At 41.7% G+C, this 27,865-nt stretch overlaps 1 protein-coding gene across 6 annotated transcripts in view; it reads right to left on the bottom strand.

Moving 5' to 3' along the window:
- Positions 1-798: 798 nt before the first annotated feature.
- The window catches only part of DNAJB4 (DnaJ heat shock protein family (Hsp40) member B4), a 36,723-nt gene continuing 9,656 nt past the window's right edge, over positions 799-27,865 (bottom strand). For 2 of the 6 annotated variants that reach the window (XM_053247976.1, XM_053247972.1), the window contains exons 2-4: positions 11,916-12,192; positions 4,414-4,988; positions 799-2,478 (exon numbers count right to left, since the gene is read on the bottom strand). In XM_053247976.1, coding sequence (XP_053103951.1) covers positions 2,245-2,478; positions 4,414-4,988; positions 11,916-12,126 — 1,020 coding nt within the window. In that variant the 5' untranslated portion in view covers positions 12,127-12,192 and the 3' untranslated portion in view covers positions 799-2,244. Of the gene's footprint in view, positions 2,479-3,693; positions 3,837-4,413; positions 4,989-11,915; positions 12,465-12,982; positions 13,127-13,160; positions 13,374-27,865 lie in introns of those variants that run through there. The other 4 variants (XM_053247975.1, XM_053247973.1, XM_053247974.1 and 1 more) reach the window with 4 other exon arrangements.

Raw genomic sequence — 27,865 nt, 5'->3', positions numbered from 1 at the left:
ATATCTTACAACTTAGATTGCTGCTCCTCTGCTTATCGATATAACCATGGTTAGCCAAATTGAATGTGATGTAATTTTTTTTTCTAGGAAGGGAAGCATTGTTAGCCAGTAAAGATAGGTTTCACACATGAGCACTACATGAGTACTGGTTAACAATCGTGCAAGTCATCGCTTGCATGATTTTCATGATCCCAATACCTGGAGAATGGCAAGTTAGCAAATCATGATGGCTGTTAATGTTTTAATTAATGTCCCTAATACAGGACTCTTGGCAACCCTAAGGCTGCAGGCCACCAGAATTACAGAGTACTCTGGATGGGGAGGGAAAATGGAAAGGAGTTGGAACTCATGATCATGACCTTTATTTCATTATTAGTGAAAATAACTGGTTTGATTTGAGCTATAGGTTTCCATGAGCTGAAAATAAGGGACAAATGGCATCCATATGGGACAGACAATTTGGGGCTGAAATAAGATATGTCCTAGATAATAAGGGACTGTTGGTAACCCTACCCCTAAGGGTAAATATCTTATAATACTCATAGGTAGCCTCCCATCCAAATGCAGACCAAAAAAGACCCTGATAATCAAAGTGGGAATTCATTCTTGCTACCACAAGGCCAATTCTCCTTCCCCCATAATCTCTTGTCTTATCTGTACATCAACTTTTTACTTTGTTTCTGCAAACAGTAAACACATTTTGCCAACACTAAACTTGTAGCTATAGGCTACACTATTAAACAAGGATGATCATTTGTTCTACCCACCCAATTACTATAAAGAAGAAAATGAAATGAGTTAGAAACAAAAAAATTTAATTAAAAAACATATGAAATGCAATAGAGACTATAAAGGATATTTAAGTGCATCAACAATATCCATAAGGAGTAAGCAGCAATCTTCTCTCTTACTTCTCATGTCATGGACCAGAGTTCTAAGGTCCTTTTCAGCTCTGGGCTGTACGTATTAGTTTATACCCATTCATTGAATCTTATGAAAAGTTGTCAATTTACTTATCTGATTTCTAGATGGGCTTTTAAATAGAGGATTACTTTGGATTTTAAACATGCCAGTGCTTAGAAAACAGAATTTTTTCTCCTTTTTAGAAAACAAGAATTTTTTTCTCATTCCATGTAGAAATTTTTTCCCCATAGAACCATATAAAACTGTTTATCACCTTGTGGCTAACAGTGCAGCTATCTAGCACATTCAAATGTAAAATGAAATCAAATACTTTCTTATAAACAAACAGAAGAGGAATCACAAACGTTAACACACTGCAGCATGTTTCAAGACAAATGCTGAAAGCAAATTTAGTAATCTTATTTTGCCATCCGAAAGGTTGCAAGCCCTGTAGAGATTTTTAGAAAACTAGAATACTGCTTTCTCTCCCTCAGATAATTCATGTCAGGCTTTCAGATTCTTCAGTTGCAATGGGCTTTTGCAGGAGGGATCAACCTGTAAAAGACTGATATTGTGTTTCATATACTCAGTGTAGGCCAATTATCCTGAGACAACTGTTCAAATGATCCTTTTTCTGTCAACTATATCAAGCGGGAATGCTGTAAGAGATATTAAAGCAACTGTTCTTCTCAGAGGTGTTTTGTCAGGAAATCTGCTAGGCCAAGAAGGGTGCATCTTGAAATATTGAACCTCAGCATGCTCATTAGTAGAGTACTGAGCAAAAAAAGGAATCCATCAACATCTACAACAGTACAGGAAAGCTGCTACTTCTTTGGGCTCATGAACATTTCAAGCGATATTTCCTGCCTTCTGCTTTGAGAAATGTAAACAGAGCAAGATGAATATTGCACACACAACATGAATATTGCAAAAAAAAAAAATTACATAGAATTGTATTATGAATACTGATAGTGCAATATAATAATACTTCACATAGATGATAAACCAACATCTGGAACAAAGTGTTTTGAAACTCAAGCACTTCATCAGAAATATGCACTTTCCCTCCCTTCCATTACATTTTACATGTAAGCAAAATACAGGATAAAAATTTGAAAAGGAAGATCCAATACACAGCAAGTGGTTTTAGCTTAATACTAGACTGCAAGTCCTTTGTATTTCTCTTCTATTCTCATGCAGCACTGCATAATCCCACCCCCATTCACACACAAAGAAGAAAGTTCCACAGTTAGATATTGCACTTTTACAGCATAAACCTGCACATTTTCAAATTTTTCAATTCCAATTGTCCTCTTGGAACAGTTCATGAAAGTAATTTCCTTAAGAAACGGGAAGATTTCTCCTGAGTACTTCTTTTGATGCTGGAGCTATACTGTCTGGGAAGAGGACTTCAAATTCTATAATTAAGTCACCTCGTTGGTCAGGATTTTTTGGGAAAGGTAAGCCATATCCAATAATTCTTCTCCTCATTCCAGGCTTTACAACTTCATTTACTGTCATAGGTATGGTTCGACCTTCTATTGTTGGTACATTAATTGAGGTGCCACATAAAGCCTAAAAAATATTAAATATACGTTATATCAGGAGCAGCAACAATATCTAAACACAGGTACTAAGCACTATACAAAAAGATACATACAACTCTATTAACCACACTTTGGAAAAACGGTTATCATGCATAAACAGAATGTGCACTATATATTGGTGAAGTGGTAATGCTAAAAACATTGGCTGGACAGAAAAACTATTTAGAATAGTCCCATTGAAATTAAAGGAACAAGTGCAGCAATCCCTAACTGTTGCATACAAGGAACTCCAGTACACCCAGAGTCCTATAGCACTTTGGACCATTATCTTGGGATTCAATCTGTGTTCCACCAGTTTCAAAGACCAAACTCACTGGTATTAATGAAAGAAATTGCCTTTTTAAAAAAAAGATTTATTACTATGTTAATAGCATCGCTATGTTTAAACCACAGTTAAGAAAAACATTTCCTGTGATTTGCTATATGGAGACAAGATTATTTACATCTTATCTTTCATATTATTACTAAGTTAATTACATTGAAATATGGACCACATCTGCTTAACTCCAGTCAACAAGCTCTCAGATGCTACCATTTTGTTTGTGTGGTTCTAGATGCAACGTAAGGTGTAAGTGTTGCAACAGCCATCTATGGAATGCAGTTATTTAATGACCGACATTGTACAAGAACGCTCTTGCAAAAGTTGCACTAACATAGCTGCACACATTGCAAATACTAGGGGCACCATCACGCTACGCAACTGTGTTAGCACAGTGTTCCATTTGCACAAGAATGCTCTTGCGCAAACGCAATGTTACACTGCCATTCTAATGTTGCACAGTATGTCAGCGACTCATATTAAAATTAAAGCCATTCCATTTCAGTAGAGTTTACTGCTTCTCAGATTAGCACAGTGCTGGTTTTCAGGGCTGCACCCATTTTGTAGCTCAACCGCTACCAAATTAGAAGAAAATATTTTGTTCACATCAGTGGTTTACTGTTGTCAAAAAGCCTTGTTGGTGTGCTTTTCTTTTCCTAGTGGGAGTTCTGCTTGCTTACCATTCTGATAAATATGCTCTCTCTTTTGCATTTGTGTTTTTAAAACCTTTGAGAACAGCAGTTGTACAGGGATAATGTGCTGTAAAATAGCATACGCTCTCATGCTTCAAATTTGCATAATAATGCAAGGAACAACAGAATTAAAAACAGAGCAGACTCAAAAGGACATTGAAATCAGGCTCACCCGATAATCCTTTGACAGGCAGAATCAACAATGGCAATGGGGGGAAATGAAGAGAGGGCCTTCACATGGCAACCAGGATGATCAAGTACAGTCATCCCTCGCCAACCGCGGGAATCCCAATTGCGGTTTTAAGTACCTGCGACCTGTTTGACAAGATATTTTGGCAATTCAGGAGGGGGGTGTGTGTCCATGGTTTTCAGGGGTTAGGAGTGATTTCTGGGAATTCAGGGGTGATTTGGGGGGATACCCCCTCATTCCTCTTGCTAACTATGGCTGATTCTGGGTGTTTTTGGTAGTTTTTAGTCATTTTTCTTTATTTTTCGGTCTTTTCCTGACCACGATCCCCCTAACTCCAATGCATTTCTATTGCTCTCCAACTGCAAATTTGCCAACCATGAGGTTTTCCCGGAACAGAACACTTGCGGTTGGAGAGGAACGACTGTACACAGTTAGCTTGCACCTTTGAGTGTCATGCTAAGTTCTAGAAGGCGCAGCGGCCCCCTTTTTAAGAGTGCAATCTAACTGTCCAACACAGCATAGGTGCCCATCCAACTCCTCAGAGGTTTTTTGTTGTTGTTTTTTTTTAAGTATAAACACCACATATCAGCTCTGGCTACATCAAGTTTAATCTGACCACAGTAAAACAGAACCAACAATGCCCATAGCACAGTCTTCATAAAATTTTAACAATACAGTTCTCAATCTTAACAAAGTGCTTACCTCCCTTAAGCTGATCTTAACAGGGTAGACAATATTTGACCCATCCCTCTTGAAGTGAGGATGAATTTTATCTTTAATAACAAACACAATATCTGCTGGGATGGTGTTAGGCGTTTCATCACCCTCTTTTGGGAATGTAATTTTGGTACCCTCTTTCCATCCTCTCTTGATATCAATGGTAAGGATTTTGTCCTCTGTTCTGACACTTCTTCCATCTGGGTTGAGCCTTTTTCGGGAAATCCTCATTCTTTTTGTACAGCCATGATAAATCTCTTCCAAGGATACCTTGAGTTCATGAACAACAGGAGGATCTTGTTTACGACGTTGTTGGCTACCAAGAGTGTTTCTCTCTCTTGGAAATCCATTCATACTAAAAGTAGTAAAGGAACCAAACGGATCTCCATCCACTTCCATGTCTTCAGTGTCCCTACCACCAGGCATCCTTCTTCCAAAGAAGATTTCAAAAGGATTTGCACCACCAAAGAATGCTGCAAATGTGGCATGTGGGTCTCCATGGAAAGAGTACCGGAATGTGCCACCTTGCCCATCTGATCCTCCAGCTCCTCCTTTCAGTCCTACGAAAAAAGTACAAACATATTTAGCAATGCCTATTTTAAATATTGGCACTTGTTGATTTTTGAATTTTTAGGCCATTTTTCACTTGTGCCTCAAAGAAAACACAATCATAATTACAACTACTCAAAAATTCCTGGCTCCAATGCCTGGTAAATGTTTTTAAAGGTAAAAGTAAAGTTGTGCCGTCGAGTCAATGTCGACTCTGGCGACCACAGAGACATGTGGTTTTCTTTGGTAGAATACAAGAGGGGTTTACCATTGCCATCTCCCACACAGTATAAGATGATACCTTTCAGCAACTTCCTATATCCCTGCTGCCCGATATAGGTGTTTCCCATAGTCTGGGAAACATACCAGCAGGGATTCGAACCAGCAACCTCTTGCTCCCTAAGCAAGTTACTTCCCCACTGCTAATAACTAAAAGGTAGTTTTTTTAGTAACTGCTGAAAAACTGGCAACAATGGGACAAGGTGGGCATCCAGAGAGGAGAGTTCCAAACCCTGAGTGTGACCACCGAGAAGGTCCTGCCATGTGTATACAAACTGAGGCTGCAAACAAAGGCATTGGCACATGAAACAGTGTCTCTCCAGAAAGTCTTAAGGAATGGATAATTTAAGAAGGAGCAGGTAGGCTGGTCAAACAGTTCAGAGCTTTGAAAAAAGGTATCCAACACCACAAATTGCACCCAGGAACAAGCTAGAAAAAATGTGTTCTATCCCAGAGTTTTGATAAAACTGGATGATGCACTTTGCAGCAGCTGAGTTTTCCAAAGGAAACTATATATAGAATGCATTGTAGTGATCAAGCAAGAATACAACCAAGGCATGGAAGAAAGTGGTTAGATCCACCTTCTTCAAGAGGGGACACAGCTGGTGAACCAGCCCAACTAACACAAAATAAAAAGATATCCCCGTCACTTGTGCATGTGGGACGAAAGTCCAAGAGCATCAAGACTGCACACCCTCAGGGAGTACTATCCCTTCCAGAACAGGATGGATACCCTCTCCTTAGATCACTTGTTCAGAAATATACAGTCAAATACAAAAAATAACAGTCTCATCCTATACATATTTAAGGGTTAATGAGATTTACACCCAAGTAAGTATGCCAAAGACTGTAGTCAAAGAGATAATTAAAAGTGTTCAAATAAAGTATTGTATATCATGCAAAATGAGCCTTATAAGGCAATCTTACAAAGTTATGCTATCACACTCATGCTGACAGTTACCTCAACTATTTCAAGCTTGCCATTTCTTCCTACATGACACCACCCACCTACTTTCCATGATTAATTCAACCCACTCATCCTTCCTAAATTTATACAGTTTATCTGCTTTCTCCTCCATCTTCAACACACCTCATCAGACACTGTTTAAGGGCCAAAGGCATCTTAACCCTGCAGGCTTTAATTTTAAATTCAATCTGTTTCTCAGCAACAGGAGCATACTTAATTTATCTGTTATGTATGTTTGAAATGTAGCCACCTTAAGTGGTGCAGCGGGGAAATGTTTGACTAACAAGCAGAAGGTTGCCGGTTCGAATTCCCGCTGGTATGTTTCCCAGTCTATGGGAAACACCTCTATCGGGCAGCAGCGATACAAGAAGATGCTGAAAGGCATCATCTCATACTGTTCGGGAGGAGGCAATGGTAAACCCCTCCGGTATTCTACCAAAGAAAACCACAGGGTTCTGTGGGTGTCAGGAGTCGAAATTGACTTGACGGCACACTTTACCTTATGTTTGAAATGCCTGGAATATAGATGTCATTAAGGTGACTGCTAAGGTTCCTTAAGCCACTGCTACTGAACAACCACTCTTGCCTTTCTTGCTTTAAAAATTTATTCATTAAAATTCAGATGTTTTTCCATTGAAGGAATAAAAGTGTAATCTGTACATATCAGAATTTAAGTTTGCTCATTACACTGAGGTCAATGACTTTAGCTACACAAAATACTTTAGGTCATTTCCTCTCCTCAGAGAGCCCTGGAAATCTGAGAATTAGTCTAATGTTTTAATTTTTATTTTCTAGTGATTGTACTTATGTCAAAAGTGAAAGAGTGACAGAGCTATTTGAAATAAAATAAGACCAGGAAGCCTCCACAGCCTCTCCAAACTACTGTTCCCAAGATCTTAGAAACAGCCATGATAGTTAAAAATAGCAGAAAGCCCATTTAAGTTTGTAGTGTGGACAAACCTTTAGAATGCCTCTAAGAGGTCTTTCACACCATCTCGAGGTCGCTGGGGGTGCATTGCAGGGAAGGCAGGCAAGCAGAAGCAGCAACCACCCTCCCCTCCACCATGCCCCACACTCACACGAGTGGCAGTTTGGCAACCGCAGGAGCTGGGAGGACTTTCCCCCTCCCACAATCCAAGATATCCCAGGGCACAAGAGCAGTGGCTGCTCTTGTTAAAACAGCCGCCGCACTCAACGAGGCCGCTCCTCCCGCCCCCCCCGACATGTTGATGGAAATGGAAGCGGGGGGGAAGAGCCATTTAACCTGCTGGCAATCACCCAAATGATTACTGGCCGAAGTTAAGTGAACCATAGCTAAACACCATGTTAAAAACACAGGCTTTGCATGGTGCAGCGCCCGGATTGTGCTCAATCCGTGCTCTTTATACATGAAGCCTAGCCCAGGCTGTGTGTGTGAACAGCCTCTAAATGCTCCTGCAACTACAGGGGATTCTTCGTGCAAAGCACACATTAACACCCAGAGGATGACACTTAGATTGTTCTTTGTGCATTTTTTGAACCTTAAGCAGACCTGTGAACCCATCAAGTCTCCCAATATAATTTAGAATATTTTTAAAAAGGTTTGCTTCATCCTACAACCATACAGGCAGATAAATATAAGATAACACCAAATCCTTTATAATATGAACAGAAGATACACATACACCAACAGAAGGATTATACATATTGGGCAGGATCCATACTAAATCATGACAAAGTATCACTGAAGCTAAGTGAAACATTACTAACTCAAGTCCTATTAATTCCAATGGGACTTATTCATGGCTAATTTAAGTAGGATCCTAGTTTACATACAATTTTTTAAAAGCCAGAATAAATAAATGTGCACGTGCACACTTCTGGCTACAGCTGCAGGTGATTATTAAAGCTGTAGCAAGACTGTTGTAAAGAGCTCCCTAGAGAAGAGCTCTTTCTAGGGAAAATGGTCCCTAGAAGGAACATGGCAGCAGATGGACATCGAAGGGGCTGGTGCTTCTCCTCCATTGGGTCACAGATGTAAGAGCGGCCCCTGGCTGCCATATCTTATTCTCTGCAGCAGCTCCAAGTGGTAGCAAAGGGCAGGGGTTGCATAAGATGGCAACAGTCCTTGTACCACCCCAGGTGTTTTATTTGATGCTGCAGGTGGTCTGATGTAAATAACCCCCAAGAAAGATAGTCCCTAGAAAGACTATTATTAGTTACTTCCCCTAAAAGAGCACTCTGTCCCTACAAAACTGTGTAAATTGTAAGGAACTGTGCAAAAGAACTGCCACACCTAAGCAGTCAACGTTTCCAGCTTTAAGAATGTGTAATTATCCTCCAATTTTCTTCTCTAGGTACTTCGGGGTCTCCATTACTAGCCATATAAAATTGGAAGCAGCAAATAGCATCCAATATAATGCTGACATAAAGTGCACCATGGCAAGATACCTTCCCCTACCTGTTTCTCCATATTGAAGCTTCCTGAGCCCTCAGAAAAGCTGTTGCTGTTGGCTGGGGGATCTTCAGCAATGGGATGGGATGCTGTGCATAGTGAGGAGCAATGCCCAGAAACTAGGAGGGGAACTGCTAGTGGACGCACCGCTCTACTCGCAGTTTCTGTTTATTCTCGCCACACTATGCTGTTGTTTCCCTCTGACTCAGGAACAAGTGGGTGGGGAAGGTACCTTGCACTGGCACATTGTGCTATGGTGCTGTGAATGCTTTCTAGTAACTATTATCTATGCAAGACAAAGATAGCCATAGCCAATGGTTAGAAACCAATAATGAGTCCTTTTACACGATGACATGGGATTGGTGTGTGTGTGTGTGTGTGTGTTGTGGGGGGTGGAGAACAAAGAACTCCTACCCTGGTAGCCACAGATGAGCAGAATCTCTGCTTGGGTCTGCAAACTCAACACAGAAACGATTCAGAAGCAGCAGTCTCCATTAATAAAAATGAGAGCTGAGTCTTCAGAGGAAAGAAAGAGCTATCCCAGCATGCATTACACTGCCAGGAGACTGGCAACCCTCATTACATCATCAGTTGCCTGATTGGCCATGAAAGGGCAGGAGGTGGGACCAACCCTACTGAAGGCAGTGCAAGCAAAGTATCATAGAGTGTGCTTTGCAGAGCAGCACATTCACAGATGCCAGCCCCTGTAGCCACAGTGCTCTATTACAATCATGGCTGCTGCCTCCCGAGTGCTCTATTACAATCATGGCTGCTACCAAAAGGTAAATGCTCCCAGACAACCCAAACAACATGGTAGGAGCCACTTTTTATCTTACCTGGGTAAAGAGCAGGAGAGAGGATCTGGGTTACCCAGATTTGAGTGAGCTAGGTTGGAGGGATTCCCGTGGGTTCACATGACCACGAATCCTTAGGTATACTGCCTTCTACCCATTTTTTCATGATCGTGTGAATGGACTGTATATCTAACATCCAGCACAGTGTTAGGAGGGCTGCGCTATGCTCAGGGACATATTCTTGGAAACCAAGAAGTACTTTTGGAGGGAGAAGAAATCAGCAAATATCACTCCTGCCTCTTTTTGTGCTCCACTGTTCAACTACATGATGGCTAGCTCCAAAACAGCCTCTCTGTAAGGATGCGCCGTCCTAATACTGTGCTGGATGTTTGTCACAATCTATACAAACTATGAAGAAACTTGTTACATTTTAAGGCCTCCCCCCCCCCCCTTTTTTTTTTTAGAAATAGACATCAAAGTAATACAAAATGCCAGAAAATTTTGATTTGGAAGGGGCAGAACATACTTTTTCTTCAATACATGTTCAGCCTAAAACATGTTTGGTAGAAGATCTTTGGATTTCCTTAAAACTGAGAATATGGCTCCTACAGGAATTGATGCTTTAATTGTTTTTCAGCAGAATTTACACTGGGGTGGGATTTAATTTAAGTACAAGTCTGCAATAAGTCTTTAAAAGTATTTTACCTTTAAAAATAACAAAGATTTTTATTAGTTTATAACCACCAACATAAACACTGAGCCCTCTTCCGCACTATTCAGAAAGATATTAAATAGTAATTGTACAAATATGCTGTTATGACAACATTAGCATTTAACTCTAGTCTTAGCTGATGACGCTCATGATTCCATTTACATCCAAATATACAGTTGAAGGACTAACTAATTGGTAATGCCAAGACAGATGACAAACCATACCATGTGCTTAGTGGAATGACACTTCCTAGAATAGATAATGGATAGGTTTTGCTGAAAGGACACCAGGTCCCATGGCTATTTAAAAAAAGAGCTTTAATACAGTCTGCCCATGTTCTAGACAGCAAAAGAGTTGTAGCGGCCACTGAGTCATTAATCTGCCAGTCCAAGCTGTATCAACTCATTAGGCATTACTAAAACTTCACATACATATTAACATATTTGAGGCTAAGGATACCAACTTCTACCCCTTGCACCTTAATTTCCAATAGTGAGAGTACAAGATCAGTGTCCATGTTCACTGGGAAGGAAGTGGTTACAAAAGCAAGAACACAAACTGAAAGGAAAATAAAGATCCTAGAAGTAAGAGGTTGAAAGAAAATGCAAATATCTCAAACACATTAATCCTCAATTTAAGAGCAAGAACACATTTGTTACCACAGTCCTCTATTCTCCCAAGAGTACAAAAAAACCCAAGCCAGAACTCTTGGAGCTGCAGAATTATCAATTAAAGTAGAACTAGAATTTATATAATTTGTGCGTTCATGAGAAGTGTAGATTTCTGACAGTAATCACAAAGTGCAGTAAACAAAAAGGGCCATCCGTTTCAAGTAGCCAGGGGCATAGCTAGGGGAGAGGAGGCCCAAGTGTTCAGCACTCTCTCTGACGGCCCCCCAGTGTGAGGGAGATAATGCAGAAAATAGGGAGGGGTAGAGCTGGAGGGCCCTCAGGAGCTGGGGGCCCGAGTTCTTTGAACCCTTCGCTCAATTATAGCTACACCCCTGCAAGTAGCACATTCTGTCATTAACAGATTCCCTTAAAATGAACAGTCCTGTCCCACTGAGGGAATCAGTTACTGGAACACAGATATCCTATAACTACACAAAGCCAACTTTGTCAGCAGAACAGTAGCTAGCTCAGAGCTGTAACAGGGTAGCAGAAAATACTTCATGAGCTCAGTCAAGTTTTGAGAAACTGACTAGACTTTAAAAAAAAAAACAACCCTATCTTGTTTAAGTAACTCTTTTAGGCTAAATTCACTGTTTCTGGACCTCATTCCTTGGCACATTAGCAGTGTTTACAATTAAGCTGAAAATTTGTCCTGGTATTTCATGACATCAGGCAAATTCTTTCCTTTCCAGGCAAAAAGCCAACATTAGCTGGAGTCTGGATACCTGGATTCTGGCTGAGAATGACCATCTTTTAATACAAGCTTATTTTAAAAACCAAGACAACACCATCCATATGACTTTTGGTGTCAGTCTCTGAAAGAGTGGGGCAAAAAAACACCAGCAGAAGTTTGTGCAATGAAGAGGATTAGAAGGCAATAATGCATTTTAAGATGACTAGGGTCATAAAACAAAATTCATATCCTAGATAAGTACATACTACAGACCCTGAAGCATAATTGCTGAGATCAAACTAGATCACTACCACCAAATGCCTTCATACCAGCTTCTTAAGCAGTCTCTCTGCATTGGGCATAAATATCTATTTTAAGCTTAAAACCAGGTACAGAAAAAGCTCTTACCTTCCTCTCCAAATTGATCATAGATTTCTCTCTTTTTGGGATCACTGAGGACCTCGTAGGCTTCTGCAATCTCTTTGAATTTGTCTTCTGCATGAGGAGATTTGTTCTTATCTGGATGCCATTTAAGGGCTTGCTTTCGGTAAGCCTTCTTGACGTCTTCATCAGATGCCGCTTTTTCAATTCCAAGAACAGAATAATAATCCTTTCCCATTTTGAATGTTTAAAAGTTTGCTTTCCCGGATAGACAAGCGTCCCGTGTCTCAACAATGTGGTGCAGCTGAAAAAGCATTAACAGAAGTCACAAGAGCTATGGTTGCACTAAGCAGCAGGCAGACTGCTTGTCACTTTCTGCTTGCTTCATACAGATAAATATACACAGTGGCAGAGACACTGCCACCCAGAGCCGTCCCAATTACACTACGTGTCTCCGCTCTTTCTAGAACAGCAACTGCTACAAGACGTCACTTCCCAAGCTATGTGCAGCCAAAATTCTGCAGTGCTTTCTCTGTACAGTTAACTGTTCAACGTCCATCTCTCTTGGAAGTGCAGTGAATATACTGTAATCCCAAAAAATGCTGTAGCATTTCCTCCTGTACTTAGACTGGCAGATTACAGCGATTGGTCTAAAAGGCAGACCATATGATGAAGATCTAAGATGACAGGAATTATTCAATGAAAATAAATCTATGGCTAATCTTAGTTTCTGATAAAAGTCTATTGATTCTGTCATGTGTGAACAGTCAAAATCTTAGAAAGAGATGAACAGCAACTAAATTAAGACTCTAGAAGATATTCACTAATATATATCCATAAAGCACAGACCACTCCTTCCCTCTCACTCCCCATACAATGATTTCTTGGCATTCCAGCTATAAATAATATTAATATTTAATTTTGCTTCAATAGCAACAGCACAATTTGGTAAGTCACTGCCACTGTTCCCATTCACTTCTAGGTACTGCAGAAGTGGTCAAATGCAAGCTGTCTGATCATGCAGAGCTCTATGTACACTGAATATTTCAAGTCACATATAAAACATCAAAAAAGCTCATCACAACATTGCATACAAAAAGTCAACCTGTGCTGTGTTTTGCATTTCTTTTTTTCCTGCTCCCAATTGCTCCTTCATGTGGTGCCACGGCAGTACAAGAATCAGTAGCAGTGGTAATCATGAGAATTGTCCTCAATAGCGGCCACTTCCAGAAAAAAACCTTATAAAAGAAACATGGTAAACTGAATAGTTACCTTCCAATTAGCTCACATTTGTTACCGTTAAAGGCTAAAGAAGTCAGTGAACTTGAGATTTATTACACTGGTGTTCCTTTGTTCTCCCAAGAAACAGTCCATACAACTCTTAACAGGAAGTCTGGCTACATGTTCTCTCTTCAGGGTGTTTTTGGTCAGCTGGGATTCTGGTGTGCCTTTTGCAAAGGAAGTCATCTGCACTACTCTGGCCACCTGAGTGATGTTGATGGCATTGAATCACTGTTAAAGCTTGCAACTGTTCAAGTTCAAACACCGCTTTTCCAAAGATATATTAGAATTACGGATTACACACACTTTAGAAAACTATGACAAGCCCACCTGTTCTACTGAACCCACCAGAGTGAAATTTAAGCATTCTAATTTATTTGTTTATTCAAGAAAACCATAGGCTCCTACCTGTGGACCTCCACTACCTCCAGAACGGTCTTATATTCTCAGAACTTACATGCTAAAAGAGATGCAACTAAAGCTGATGCATCAATAATTTTCACAGTCTCGAGACAAGACAGTATTAGAATGTCAAAGGAAGCTGTGAACTTCTGTGATCATCCACTATCTTTTTAAATTTGCTCTTAATAGAACTGTCACTGAAATACATACTGTCTGGAATTTCTTTCCACCAGTGTTTGGGATTCCTAAGAGCACCCAGGGAACCAAGCCCTTAGCAGCTGTTCCATGCCAGAAGAGGCAGCTTGCTCATTCAGACCTGTATAACATAAAGGTCCTTGAAAAGATTCATTTATTTCCCCCCTGCCCTTTTATCCCTTTATAGCTCTATATATTCGTCCTTCCTTCTATTCTTGTGTTCATGCAACTCCAAACTAATAAAAAATATTTCTTTGCATCTTATTGTAGAAACTGACATTAGAAACTGACATTAAACTGCTTCTTTCTCTCTGTGAAGAATATGTACTTCTCTAGTTAGATCTGACCTGTCTATTAGGGCTGTGTAGTCATGTCACAGTTAACGTCCAGCATTATCTAAATGAATTCTGCCAAGACAGGAGAGCCCTGGCAGTCGGAACTCCAACTAAAATTCTCTATTAGAATTCTAATAGAGTCCAGACTTGCCTCACATTAGCAGCCACTCATCCCTTCCTGTGGCTTGACTTTCAAAATGCCCTTTCCCCCTACTTTAAAGTCTTTTGGAGGACCCCAGTCTCATACGGTACATTGTGGAGTCTGTAGTTCTTTAAGCCATAGCTGCATCCATTAAAAGAACTGCACACCCCACAATGCACTGCACGAGGCCAGGGTCCTCTGAAATATCTTAAAGGGGGAAGAGGGGCATTTTGAAAGTAAAGCCATGGGAAGGGGCAAGTGGCCACCAGTGAGGTTATTGGCTCATTCTTCAGAAGAGAATGTCATACTGTGGTCCTCAAGTCCAGGTAAGGAAAGGGAACAGGGAGAGGGGAGGGGAGGAGAGGGAGAGGAGGTGTCAGACAAAATATTTGACCCAACTCCAACAGTTTGGGGTAGCTCTATTGGTCCTTCCAATTATTTTCCTGTTTGGTTGGGTCACATCTGACATTTTTCCCTGATGCACTGGCCTATCTATTACAATTACTATCTACATGTTATGAAACAAATCATTTTGTGCAAACACTTATTATAGCACTCTCTTTCTGCTAAAACTAACAACTGAACTCACACAAGCTTCTACAGTATGCAGTTGACCTCATAAAGGGATGCAAGTGGGGCTGCAGAGTGAGATGGAAACCAGCTATTGAGAAGAGTAAGAGGGGGGGAATGTCTGCAGGGGCCTGGGGAAGAGCAGCAGGCTTCAACCAGCAAACTACACTACAGTTCCAGCATCAGCATTTTCTGTAGCCTTCAGGCAACAACGCAAGAAGCTGGTTCTTCTCTCTGAAGTTCTAACTGTTTGGGTCTGACATACTTTATAGACTGAGCATTCCACATCATTATACTGGCAAGGCAACAAGGACCTTGTGTCCTCCATGTGTCAGATACTAATGGGAAGGGTGTGTAAGGGTGTGGGTGTGTGCATAAACTACTTCCCAGTTCTGAACACAGAGCAGATTTCTAGAGATTAAGCAAATACTTTTATGTAGGACAGGTTTTCATGTAAAGGATATGGAGTCAGTTCAACATTTTGTTTTTAAACAAAAGGCAGACTTTGGATTACCTTCAGATTGTTATTGTTAAGCACACCCTATAACCAGACTGAGCATCTGATATTGTAAAACACAGGAACATAGGAAGCTGCCATATACTGAGTCAGACTGTTGGTCTATCTAGCTCAGTATTGTCTTCACAAACTGCCAGCAGCTTCTCCAAGGTTGCAGGTGGGAATCTCTCTCAGCCCTATCTTGGAGATGCTACCAGGGAGGGAACTTGAAACCTTCTGCTCTTCCCAAAGCGGCACCATCCCCTGAGGGGAATATCTTACAGTGCTCACACTTCTGGTCTCCCTTTCATATGCAACCAGGGTGGGCCCTGCTTAGCTAAAGGTACAAGTCATGCTGGCTACCACAAGACCAGCTCTCCTCTGTACTACAAACAATATATGCAGACACACCATTGATTTAGGAGGTATTTTTAAGTACAAGAGAGTAAAACTTACAAATACAGTAAACCTTATTTTTCATCATACAACCAAAAGCCCTCAAAATAAATCAAAATCTGAACAAAGTACTCTATTATACAGCAGAATCAAAAGCAAAACAAACCACAAGGCAAATTCTAAAAAGATCTCACACATAAATCTAGATACCAAGAAATATCAAGGAAATGAAGCAAAATCCATAGGGCAGAAAAATGTCTATAATTCTTACTTGCAATATTGCCAGATATTAAAATATTGCTGTTTCATAGGATCTAAAGAAACAGCTCCTAGGTACAGTATACTGTACACTGTAAATCTTGAGTGCTGAAGGCTGGGACAGAATGACAAGAACAGAAGAAGAAACATTAGCAAAAGAGCACACTAGATACATAATGGAATACCTTTAGATGAGTATGGGAAATCCCACATGTCTCTCTCCTGCATAAATGAAACCAGTTGTCAGCCAGGTAGTGCTTAATTATTGTTCTACTGAGCAAATCTGGAGGCCCATACTAGCTAGTAACACTACAGACAAGGTACTAGTGTCTTCTGCATATTCAACAGATTTCCCAGGCAAAATATGCATAAAATGTACTGGGGGCGGCAGGCGGCGGGGGGGGGAGACATAAGGTCCCTCCAATTAGATGAGGGCTGAAGATGCATAAAGCTCTCTCGCAGCAGAAGCACAGAAATAGGTCAAAGGCCCAACAATAATGAAAGAGTGAAGAGGACTGACCAAAGGGGTACGGGGGTGAGCAGAGCTCTAGAGTATGCATTGTAGAAGAAGAGGAGTAAACCCACTCTCTGCTATATAGCTCAACTTGGGGGCTAGCTGACCAGCTTGTTGTACAATCAGCCTCAACAGGGCTAATGTTAAATGTTTTTTCTGATGCTGACTAAGAAGGTTGCTGCACTCCCAGCCCCAAAACCTCTCCCCAATATAGCACCCATTCTGGGTCTGGCAATATAGCACAGGAAGGGGATTGCCCCTCTCCTCACTGTATCGCTCAGGTTGAGGGGCTTCTTGCATTCTCTCCCCACATTTTGTGGGTGAGCCTCCAAAATTATCCAGATATAGTCAAGGAAGTCCCTTGTAATTATCAGCTTGGGGTGTCTCACAACTAGCTCCATCATCAGTTTCAATTTTAGGTTTAAAGCTTTGCATTACTTAGAGAAATGTACCACAGCTCTGTAGTACTAAACCCAGGTGGACAAAAGCCGGGGGGGTGGGTGGGCAGGCATCTACATATTTATTTATTACACTTTTATACCACCCCACACTCGTGTCACAATGATAAAACCAAAACTAACAATTAAAAAAATTAAATATGAAACGGCCCATAACTCAAATACAGTGACATCCTAACAAAGTCACAATGTTTCAAGCATTTGCAGAGACGTGGAGACCACACATTATTATTCTCTTGTTTCTGAATTGTTTCTGAGCATAAACTACACAAGACTGCTGATATTTCAGGGCACTCTACCACACTTTGGAAGTGCTCTGTAGAAGCATCCCTGCCTTAAGGGACAGGTTTCTGCTTCTACAGAGCACTCTAAGAGGAATGCAGGAGAGCACTCCGAAATATTATTGTTCTGGTGCTCTTGCACAATTGTGCTCATAATAACAGTTCTACTTACACTTGCTTAGGCAATCTGTTAACACTTCACACTTGTATTTTTTCAGTATCTGTTATCAAAAGTTTCAAATTTAAAACAACACAGAAAACTGCTAAACCATTCTGCTTTGTGGATACTATCTCTTTCCTGCAGCATACATAAGGCATTCTTTTCCAGACTTGTTCAACTTTCACCCAAATACTTAAGATTTCAACAATGAAGCATGCAATACGGCACTATTTAAAAAGAATTCCTTGCCAAAAGATTTTTTTTTGTTCAGAGGTCACATTACTCTTTTAAAAACAGGCCAGGGAACCACAACCAAGAAAACATACACATGCCGTGCAAAATTGCAAAGGGTTGTATCCTAAGGTTTCTGCCTTCAGATGTAGAAACCTTAGGATACAACCCATCTTTTTCTTTTTTAAAGCAAAAAGCCCACTAATGTACGCGTTCAGTCTCTTTCATTCACAATTATTATTTCTCACTCCACCAACAACTTGAGAAGGAAGCTGATGTCAAGAATAAATGGTGAGTACTTCTAACTTCATATGGCTGAATTCACTAGCAGACAACCACCCAGAGATGCAAGTTTTGGGCAGTATAGAAATACTTTAAATAATTCATAATAATAATAATGATAAGCCAGAATTTTCTGATATTGGAAGAGGGGTGTGGTTTAGAGGTGTGGTTTTTGGCCAATTCTCATTTCCTCTACAGCCATTTGTGCCTCCCAAAACTACGTGCTTGATGACCACTATCCTTGAGCACTTGCCGAAAACTTCTATGAGCCTTTCCCACATTTGTGGTCAACTTGGCCCACAGATACATTCACTGAAGAAGAAAGAAACAAGTTGTTCTAGTAAGAACTGATCTGCCAACTTTCCTTGCACTGTCTCTGCAACTGGACTAAATTAGGTTCAAATCGAAGTCCAAAATTAAGATCTCTTGCGCCTCAAATGTTCACGCATCCACCATCTTGTATCAGGTTGGATGACATCATTGCAAATTACACCATTGAGGTGTCCCTGTGTGTCACTCACTACAACTGTACCAAATTTGGTTCAAATTGGTTAGACAGTCCTCAAGTTAGTGCACTTGTGCCTCAAAGGTTCACTCGTCTGCCATCTTGGATCAGGGTGGATGACATAATCACAAACTACACCACTGAGGTGTCACTCACTACAACTGTACCTCATTTGGTTCAAATTGGTTAGGCGGTTCACAAAGTTAGCCCACTTGTGCCTCAAACGTTTACATGTCTGCCATCTTGAATCGGAGTGGATTACATCATCAAATTATGCTGTTGAGGTGTCCCTACAACTGTACCCAATTTGGTTCATATTGGTCCAGGAATTGTGAGTTGAGGCGGGGGGGGGGGCACAGAATGCCAGGTGATCTCATAAGCCTACTGGAAAGTAGGCTAAAAACCCAAGTATTATCTCATTAGTGCAAGTTGTCAGAGCCCAAACAAAGGAGAAATAGATCTGAAACCCCCATCGTTTGTTCCTAGAACACCATTTTGTCTAAAAGCCGCCCAGAGAACAATTTGTTATGGGGTGGCTAACAAACAAATATTATTTTTATTTTAAAGGAATTTGGTTTTCTATCTTTGACTAAAGTCCCAAGAGAATTAAATAGTCAAAGCAGCTGATCAACATCAATGCATATCAGCACAACTTGCTTTTGAAGCTAAAAACCATCTTTGTAGATATGTTCCTAAAATATGGTATCTGTGCAGCTGCTTCTGTTGCCTTATATAATACAATATGAAAATGCAACCAGCCTTTTGTTCAAAGTGTATTTATAGCTGGCTTGAATAACTTATTCTCAGCAACAGCAAGGTAAGCCCTAGGGATGTGCTGGGGATATAAAAAAGATCCCCCATCCCTAATGGCTACAATATAGTATAGTTAATCTATTATATTTAAAAAGATTCAAGAAGTGTGACTAATTTGAAATAAGTGAGGAGAAAATAAACAAACATTTTTCCTTTATGAAGCCATGTTTTATAACATGGAACAACTTGTCCTATTAAATTAATTCATTTAATGACAGGTATTGCCCAACTGTGATTTTATTAAAACCCTCCTGTTCCCAATCTCTACTAACTTGACCCTCATCAAGAGCTGGAGCCCAGACGCAGTCCATTGTCACAATTCAATAAAGGTGTCACATCTATGTGCATTCTACTGTGTCACATCTTTACTGAATTGTGACAACGGACTGCATCTGGGTTCCAGCTCTTGATGAGGGAATAAGTTAGTAGAGATTGGGAACAGGAGGGTTTTAATAAAATGTAACTGCTCTAGATCCCCAATATGTTATGGGCACCACAACATATTAGACTCAGAGGTACCAGCCCAGAAGTATGTGGAATATAGGCCTGTGTCTGATTTCATTTTATATCAAGAAATGAATTAATGCCTGAACTTGAGGTGAACATGATGCCCAGATCTCATGACTGCCTGGTAAATGATTTGTAGAGGCAGTGGTAATCTAGCATTGTTTATCAGTGTTTGTAGAAACTCACTGAGACACAATGGGTCAGGCTTAATTACCAGTCTCACACTGCTGAAATTATCCCTTTTCCTCACTGACAGGATGCTTCTGCCTCAGTCAAATGTATTGATTAACTCGTCTCACACATGCACCCCTTTTTTATGTTACTTTGAATATTCTCTTGTTATAATTACACACTAGATAGAGGTACACAAGAAATAAGGTAATTGCTGTCTCACACAAATAGAACTAATTCTCTCACTAACCCCTGACTTTTAACACCTTTTTGGGAAGGGGCCCATTTGCAACTCAGAGATGCAGATTTGCTTTGGGCAATGTCCCCTCCTCAAGATAGCAGCTAACAGGAGATGGGATTAAGATCTCTCTGGACTGACCAAATATCCTGAGCTAATTTTGGTAATTAAAAGACATTATTCAGAGGATAGCAGGAATAGATGCCTTTTGTGATCCAGAAGACTCAAATGAACATCAGAGGATGGAACCACTATAAGGAGTCTCTGGACATGGCAGATGCGCAGTCTTGTGCCTACAAGCTGCCTACAAGATGCGCAGTCTTGTGCCTACAGTCTTGTGCCTACAAGCAATCTTGTGCCTACATGCAAGGTCTGCTCACAAGCAATCCCAGAGTTTGCTGCTAAGCCGCGGGGCAACAAGCAGGAACTCCGTCCATGGACAGGAGCTGTCTGTGACTTCCACTGCGCAGTGGGAAGTCAAGACTTCCCCAGCCATGGTGCTCTGACTCTCAGTGCTCTGAGCAAACTGCATGCTTGATCCAGAAGATCCTGTCTCCAGCCCGAAGCTTCGCTCCTTCAGCTGAAAAGATCCACCGCTCTCAAAGCCTCTGATTCTGGGTAATATGCTGCCTACACAAGCCTTGAATCCCTTCCTCCCTTCCCCTTCTTCTGCTCCCTTCCCCTCGTCCCTCTACTTCCCCTCGTCCCTTCCCCTCGTCCCTCTACTAATTCCTGATCCCCCCCAAACCATGCCAGCCCTCAGCCTTCCTTACCCCCACCCCCTTTTCTGTCTATATCTGAATTATATTAGGCTTTAGGAAGATTTAAAACACACACGTATGTTAGTTAGGAACACTGGGTGAATACTGGTGCTGGCTAGGGTTGAAATAAATACTGTTGGTAATATTGATAGGATGTTCTGCTTAAATACTGTTAGTAATACTGATAGGATGTTCTGCTTCCTGCTCAGCTTGATTGATGTTATTCTTTTATACTCAATAAAGCCCATTGAATCCTTTTAGGATTGGTTTGATCTCCTTTCTTCCTTGCACCCAGATCCTACATGGTCACTATATAAAAGAACTTGATCTATATATATATATATATATATATATATATATATATATATATATATATGTAAATATATATATAAACTTGGTCACTATATAAAAGAACTTGGAAACTATGGGACAGGCCTAATTTTGTATGGTAGCTAATGAGCATATTTGGTATATAAATCAGGCCTGGACCGTAAGAAATACCTCAATTAGCATTTATTCTTTGTAGAAATGTGAAGGCTGGGGGGGGGCACAAAAATGGGGGGGGGGTTGTTTCTGGTCGCCAGTACCCAAAGCCAGAGATTATTCATATGGCACCAAACAATTATCAAGACCACTGTATATTTGATCCAATCATAAATCCCTGAAGATAAAATGTAAAGTTCATCCTAGGATGTGAACACAACTTCCCAGATCGAATTTTTGTCCATTAAAAAGCAATTATTCCAAAGATATTAATCAGGCTCAGGATTAACACTAAACCATGATTAAACCATGGCTTTGTATTACTATCATAAGCCTAAGATTCATGTGCATCCTCCATTCACAAATAAGGGGAGGACTTTTGCAATGAAGGCAGAAAGAGGCAGAGAGATAAAGAGCAGTTTTAATACACTATCTCTCCAGTAACTGTCTTTAATCTATTTCATGAGCAAAGCTAAAAAGGGAGAGTGAATACAGTAATCCTTTGCCAAGCACAGTTTTACCAACCGCAGTTTAGAGTATATTATTATTATTATTACTACCCCTGCTAACTTGGCAAAGAGGCACCTTTTAATGTGGTGATTCTCTTTATTTAGCAGGGGGAGAGTAACTGGCCCTATCCACCCCCAGCACAGTACTTCCAGTGATTGTTGCTGGTGTCTATCTTACGTTTCTTTTTAGATTGTGAGCCCTTTGGGAACAGAGATCTATTTTGTTTATCTTATTTATTTGTTATTTCTGTGTGAACCACTCTGTGTGGTTCTGTGTGAACCACTCTGAGCCATTTTTGGAAGGGCGGTATAAAATTCAAACAAACAAACAAACAAACAAACAAACAAATAAACAAATTCGATTTCTATACTGCCCTTCCAAAAATGGCTCAGAGTGGTTCACACAGAGAAATAAACAAATAAGATAAAACCCTGTCCCCAAAGGGCTCACAGTCTAAAAAGAAACATAAGATAGATACCAGCAACAGTCACTGGAGGTACTGTGCTGGGGGTGGATAGGGATATATGTGAATGGGAAATTGTGAAAGGTCTTGCGACCCAATTATCTGTAGTTGGCGAGGGGTTTTTTTTTAGTGATGGAGGAGTTCAGCGATTCGATCTGCTCATTCCTCTTGGTGACCCTTGCCAACCCTTGCCAACCAAAAATGCCTTTTAATGAGGGGTGGGGTGGGGTTTTCAAAGTATTTATAGAGATTTGACTGCTTATTCTTTTTGTTGACTCTTGGCGACATTACAGGATTTTTTAGCATTTTTAAAAAATTCCCCCCTGTTCCCCTAACCCTGTTTCCAATAGACTTTAATGCCTCACCAACTGCAAATTTGCCAACAGCAAGGTTTTGCCAGAATGGAACCCTAGTGGTTAGCGAAGGATGACTGTATCCCCAAGGGAGATGCAGGGTCCCACCCACATAAGTTCTGCCAAAGCAGCAGACAATGAGACTGACAGCAGGGTGCCAGCCTGGCACCAAGCCCCAAGGCTATGGCACATGTGTGCCCACAACTTAGGAGAGCTGGTCTTGTGGTAGCAAGCATGACTTGTCCCCATAGCTAAGTAGACTTGATGTGTGAGCACTGCAAGACATTCCCCTTGACTTCTCCAAGATAGGGCTGAGAGAGATTCCTGCCTGCAACCTTGGAGAAGCCGCTGCCAGTCTGTGAAGACAATACTGAGCTAGATAGGCCAATGGTCTGACTCAGTATATGGCAGTTTCCTATGTTCCTAACTATCCAAGGCAGTCAGGCCCAGCATCACACTGAATGGCCCAGCCTCAGAGGTTCCACGACAGAGCCCAGGAAGCTCAAGGTAAACCTGTAGGCTGTAGCAAGTGCACACAGAGAGTGGCCCAAAACTCTCTCTAGAGTCTAGTTCCAAGCGTGTCCAGGGCAGTCTTGTGTAAGTTTCCCCAACAGCAAGCTCACACAAGGACAACTCAAGGATAGTGACCTCTATAAATCTGGACTCTGCAGTCAGGGGGCTCAAGGGAAAAAGGTGAGAGCATACCACAGACATTTGGACAGGCAGGCTTCTGGGGAATAGAACATAGCTTGTGCCATCAATCTCTCATGACAAAACTCCCAACTCAGGTTTGAGGCTTTTACAGGGTTTCCCCCATAGAACAGTTCCAACTTCAAAGGGAAATGTTCCAGCATAGGATCTAGAGGAGATGTGTGAATGGGTCTTTATTCGGATTGATCTTAGAACAAAACCACTCTATTGTGCCAAATTTAATTAACTGCTTGAGTGTTTGTTTTGACTGACGCCTGACTTGTTTGATTGCTTTACTTGGAAATCTGGCCTTTGCAAAGAATTCAGGATGGGTGCTTTCCTTTTTCCTAGGTAGCATTGCACCAGCTCAGCTATGCATGCCACAACATTTTAACTCCTGGAGGCTTGCTCCCCTCCTGGTGTAAAGTGCCTGTCTATGCACTGGGTCTGTTCAGCCTTGCTTAGGTCAGAGGCCAAAGATGGAAAAGAGGCTTTGGACCATCACTGCAGCCCCCTTCCCTCCCATCCACCCCCATGCTGTCTTCAATACTGGAAGTCAGCTGCACTAGGAGAAGAGTAACTGAAACAACAGTGCAGAAGAGGGAAAATATAGAAGAATTTTATTTGTTTTATTTATTGTTACATTTATATACTTCCTTTCATTAAAAACAATCCCAAGGCTGTATACAAAAGTTTAAAAACTTACAATAAAAATGACAATAAAAATATTAAGCTAAAAATATAAAACCAATCTAATTTAAAATCTATAAAAAACTATACATGAGTAAAACACATAGAAGCACCAATAAAACAATCATGTAAAGGCCTGGAGAAAAAGCCAAGATTTTACAAGCTTTCTAAAAACTGTGATGGAGTCAGAGGAGCGAATGGCCACTGGGAGAGCATTCTAAAATCTAGGGGCAGCAACAGAGAAGGCCCTGTCCCACGTGCACGACAGCCGAGCCTCCCTTATTGTCTGCACCCGGAGCAGAGCCCCCTCAGATGACCTTGTCAAGCGGGCAGCAACCCTTGGGAGCAGGTGGTCCCTCATGTACCCCGGGCCTAAACTGTTAAGGGCTTTAAAGGTCAAAACCAGCACCTTGAATTGGACCCGGAAACGAACTGGCAGCCAGTGCAACTCTTTCAAAATGGGTGTGATGTGCTCCCACTGGGCAGCTCTCGATAAAACCCTAGCTGCCACATTTTGCACTAGCTGCAGTTTCCGGATATTCTTCAAGGGCAGCCCCACATCGAGCGCATTAAAGTAATCCAGCTGTGATGTGACTAAGGCATGGGTAACCATGGCCAGATCTGCCTTCTCAAGAAAGGGACGCAGCTGGTGCACTAGCCGAAGCCGTGCTAAGGCATCCCTGGCCACCCCCTCCACCTGAGCTTCCAAAAGCAGAGCTGGGTCCAGTAGTACCCCCAAGCCAGGGTGGATTTGATTTAAATCAAACTGATTTAAATCACAATTTAAATCACAATTTAAATCACTAGCAGGGTGGATAAAAATAAAAAAAATCCGATTTAAATTAAAAAAATCCAATTTTTTTGATTTAAATCAGATTTTTTTTATTTTTATCCACCCTGCTAGTGATTTAAATTGTGATTAAAATCGTGATTTAAATCAGTTTGATTTAAATCAAATCCACCCTGCCCCAAGCTGCATACTTGCTCCTTCAAGGGGAGTGCAACCCCATCCAAAACCAGTAAAATCTCATCCCGATTGGCTCTCCTACTGATCAACAGTACCTCCGTCTTGTCCGGATTCAATTTCAGTTTATTAGCCCACATCCAACTCATCACGGCCTCCAGCCCCCGATTCAGGACATCCACTGCCTCCCTAGAATCAGGTGACAAGGAGACATAGAGCTGAGTGTCATCCGCATATTGCTGACAACTCAGGCCAAGTCCCCGGATGACCACTCCCAGTGGCTTCATGTAGATGTTAAACAGCATGGGGGACAAGACCGAACCCTGCAGGACCCCACAGGCCAATGGCCACGGGGCCAAGCAGCAGTCCCCCAGCACCACCTTCTGGACCCCAAGAAAGAACTGGAACCACTGCAACACAGTACCTCCGATTCCCATACTTGAGAAGCGGCCCAGAAAGATACCATGGTCGATGGTATTGAACACCGCCGAGAGGTCCAGCAGAACCAACAGGGACGCACTCCCCCTGTCTAGTTCCCCGTGCAGGTCATCCACTAGAGCGACCAAGGCAGTCTCAGTCCCATACCCGGAGCGGAAGCCAGATTGAAAAGGGTCCAGATAATCCGTATCATCCAGGACCCTCTGCAGCTGGGACGCCACCACACGCTCCATCACCTTGCCCAAAAAAGGAAGGTTAGATACAGGTCTATAGTTGTCCAGGTTGGAGGGATCAAGGGAGGGCTTTTTAAATAGTGGTCTTACCACTGCCTCCTTGAGGCACGATGGCATCCTGCCCTCCCTTAATGAAGCATTAATGATCACCTCCAACCATCTGCCTGTACCCTCCCTGGCAGCTTTTATTAGCCATGAAGGGCAAGGGTCAAGAGCGCATGATGTCGCCCGCACACTGCCCAGGATCTTGTCCACATCCTCAGGCTGCACCAACTGAAAAGAATCCAACACAAGAGGACTAGATGGTACCAAAGGCACTTCTGCTGGAACTGCCGAAATTCTCTTGCTCTTCTCATCTGTGCAGCTCTTTTGCTGTTTAATTAGACTGCCTACCTCCCACGGTTTATGTGAATGAGGCAGAAATGTAATTCAAACAATGTGGTCACTCCATCAGGTCTAGTTTGGTGCTCACTTCCAAGAATTATACATACAACTGCAAACTGGGTAGTGCTCTGTCAACATCTGGATCAAGCAAGACCAATTTCTTATATCGTATGCAGCACATTTTCATGTATTCCACTTTTGTTACAGTCATAAGCTAAAGGCACCTTACACTTCAAACTGATAGTCAAAAACCTTAAATGGGATTAATCCTGCAAGGAAGCTCCTATAAAACCAAGTGTACGTTTGCATTTTCTTGGCACTTCTAGTGTTGTGAGGTTTACATATCATTTGATAGTCGCACTGCATATTGTAACTTTGAATTGCATACCTTCCATTGGCCTATAGCTTAGTTGGGGAGGAGGACCTCGAGCAGATATGTGGCATGGAAAATTTCCCCAAAGGTTTCTATTGCTAAAATTTCTGCTTGAAAAACCTTAGATACATAGTGAGAAGAAATGAATGATGCTTTTAACTTTATAAACAGGACACACAACATGCCAGATCAGATCACAATCTATTTAGGAAAATTTCTTTTGTTTTTCTGAGAAAAATTAAAGGCAAATGAAAAAGAAGACTGCATGGGAAAGCTTCCTGGAACAATTTCTGATTCGAAATTTTCTGGAAAACTCACATCTCTGGCTGTGAGGGTAGGTAAGCCTTTGGGGGGGGGGGAAGGGGGGTGGCAAGGAAAGAGTCAATGTATCTTCATAACACTTCTCTTACTTTGCAGAATCCAGTCCAGGCTTGTAAAAAGGTTTTTGTTTTTTTAAAGGTTATGGGTGATCCCCGTATATTACCTCTCTCTCTGCCCAACTCCATGCTTCCAATTGCTTATGTTTGGAGTTATGATGGGCAGTTTTCACAGAAGAATGCTAATTTGCATTTCCTTTCATCTTGAATAGTCTTCCATTTTCAGATGTATGTTAAACAGGATTGCGCTCCAGAGACAGCAGGACTCTGTGTTCATCTCACATCTTTAGAGGTAGCAGCTCTTAAGGAATGACAGAGGAGAACAGGACCTTACCAAGCCACAGTCTTTGCCAGGGGCGTAACGATAGGGGGGGCACATGCCCCAGGCGCCACTTGGGAGGGGGCACCAAAAAGCGCCCCCGCCAGTCCCCTGCCTTTGGCAAAAAAAAATTTTTGTGTGATTTTTTTTTTTTTTTTTTTGGTCATTACGGAGCTCTCCGGTGGGCGGGAGCTCCCATTGGCTGCCGGAGAACACATGCCCACCATGCTGGTTGTCTCAGTTCCTCCCTCCCTGCTTGCTGCACGCAAGAGGAGTAGCTTGGTTTAGTTGAGAGAGCAGCTGCTGCTGGGGACGTTCTCTGACTCTGCCTGCCTGCCGTTTGACCACCACACTGCCCTCTGGCTGCATTTTATTCTTCTGTTCTGCATTAACAAAGTAAGTTTCATTGCTAAAATCTCTCTCTCCCCTGTGTGTGTGTTGTGTGTGAGAGAATGCCCCTACTCCCTTGCATAACGTCCTCCTTTTAGCTCTTCTGTGCTTTGCATAGCAGGCTTCATCCCCCCCCCCACCCCTAAACCGAGGGTAGCTGCCTGCAAGTGGAGCCAGTGGGGCTCTCCTGGCTTGCATTGTGTGAGTTTCTGGCTTGCATTGTGTTTCTGGCTTGCAATGTGTTTCTGGCTTGCAATGTGTGAGTCCCGGTGGGATTGCAAAAGGAAACTCACGCAATGCAAGCCAGGAGAGCG

Source organism: Hemicordylus capensis, chromosome 4, assembly GCF_027244095.1.
Source record: "Hemicordylus capensis ecotype Gifberg chromosome 4, rHemCap1.1.pri, whole genome shotgun sequence".
NCBI classification, from domain to species: Eukaryota; Metazoa; Chordata; class Lepidosauria; order Squamata; family Cordylidae; genus Hemicordylus; species Hemicordylus capensis.
Note: the sequence above shows the minus strand (reverse complement) of the source record. Positions and strands in the feature narration are given on the sequence as shown.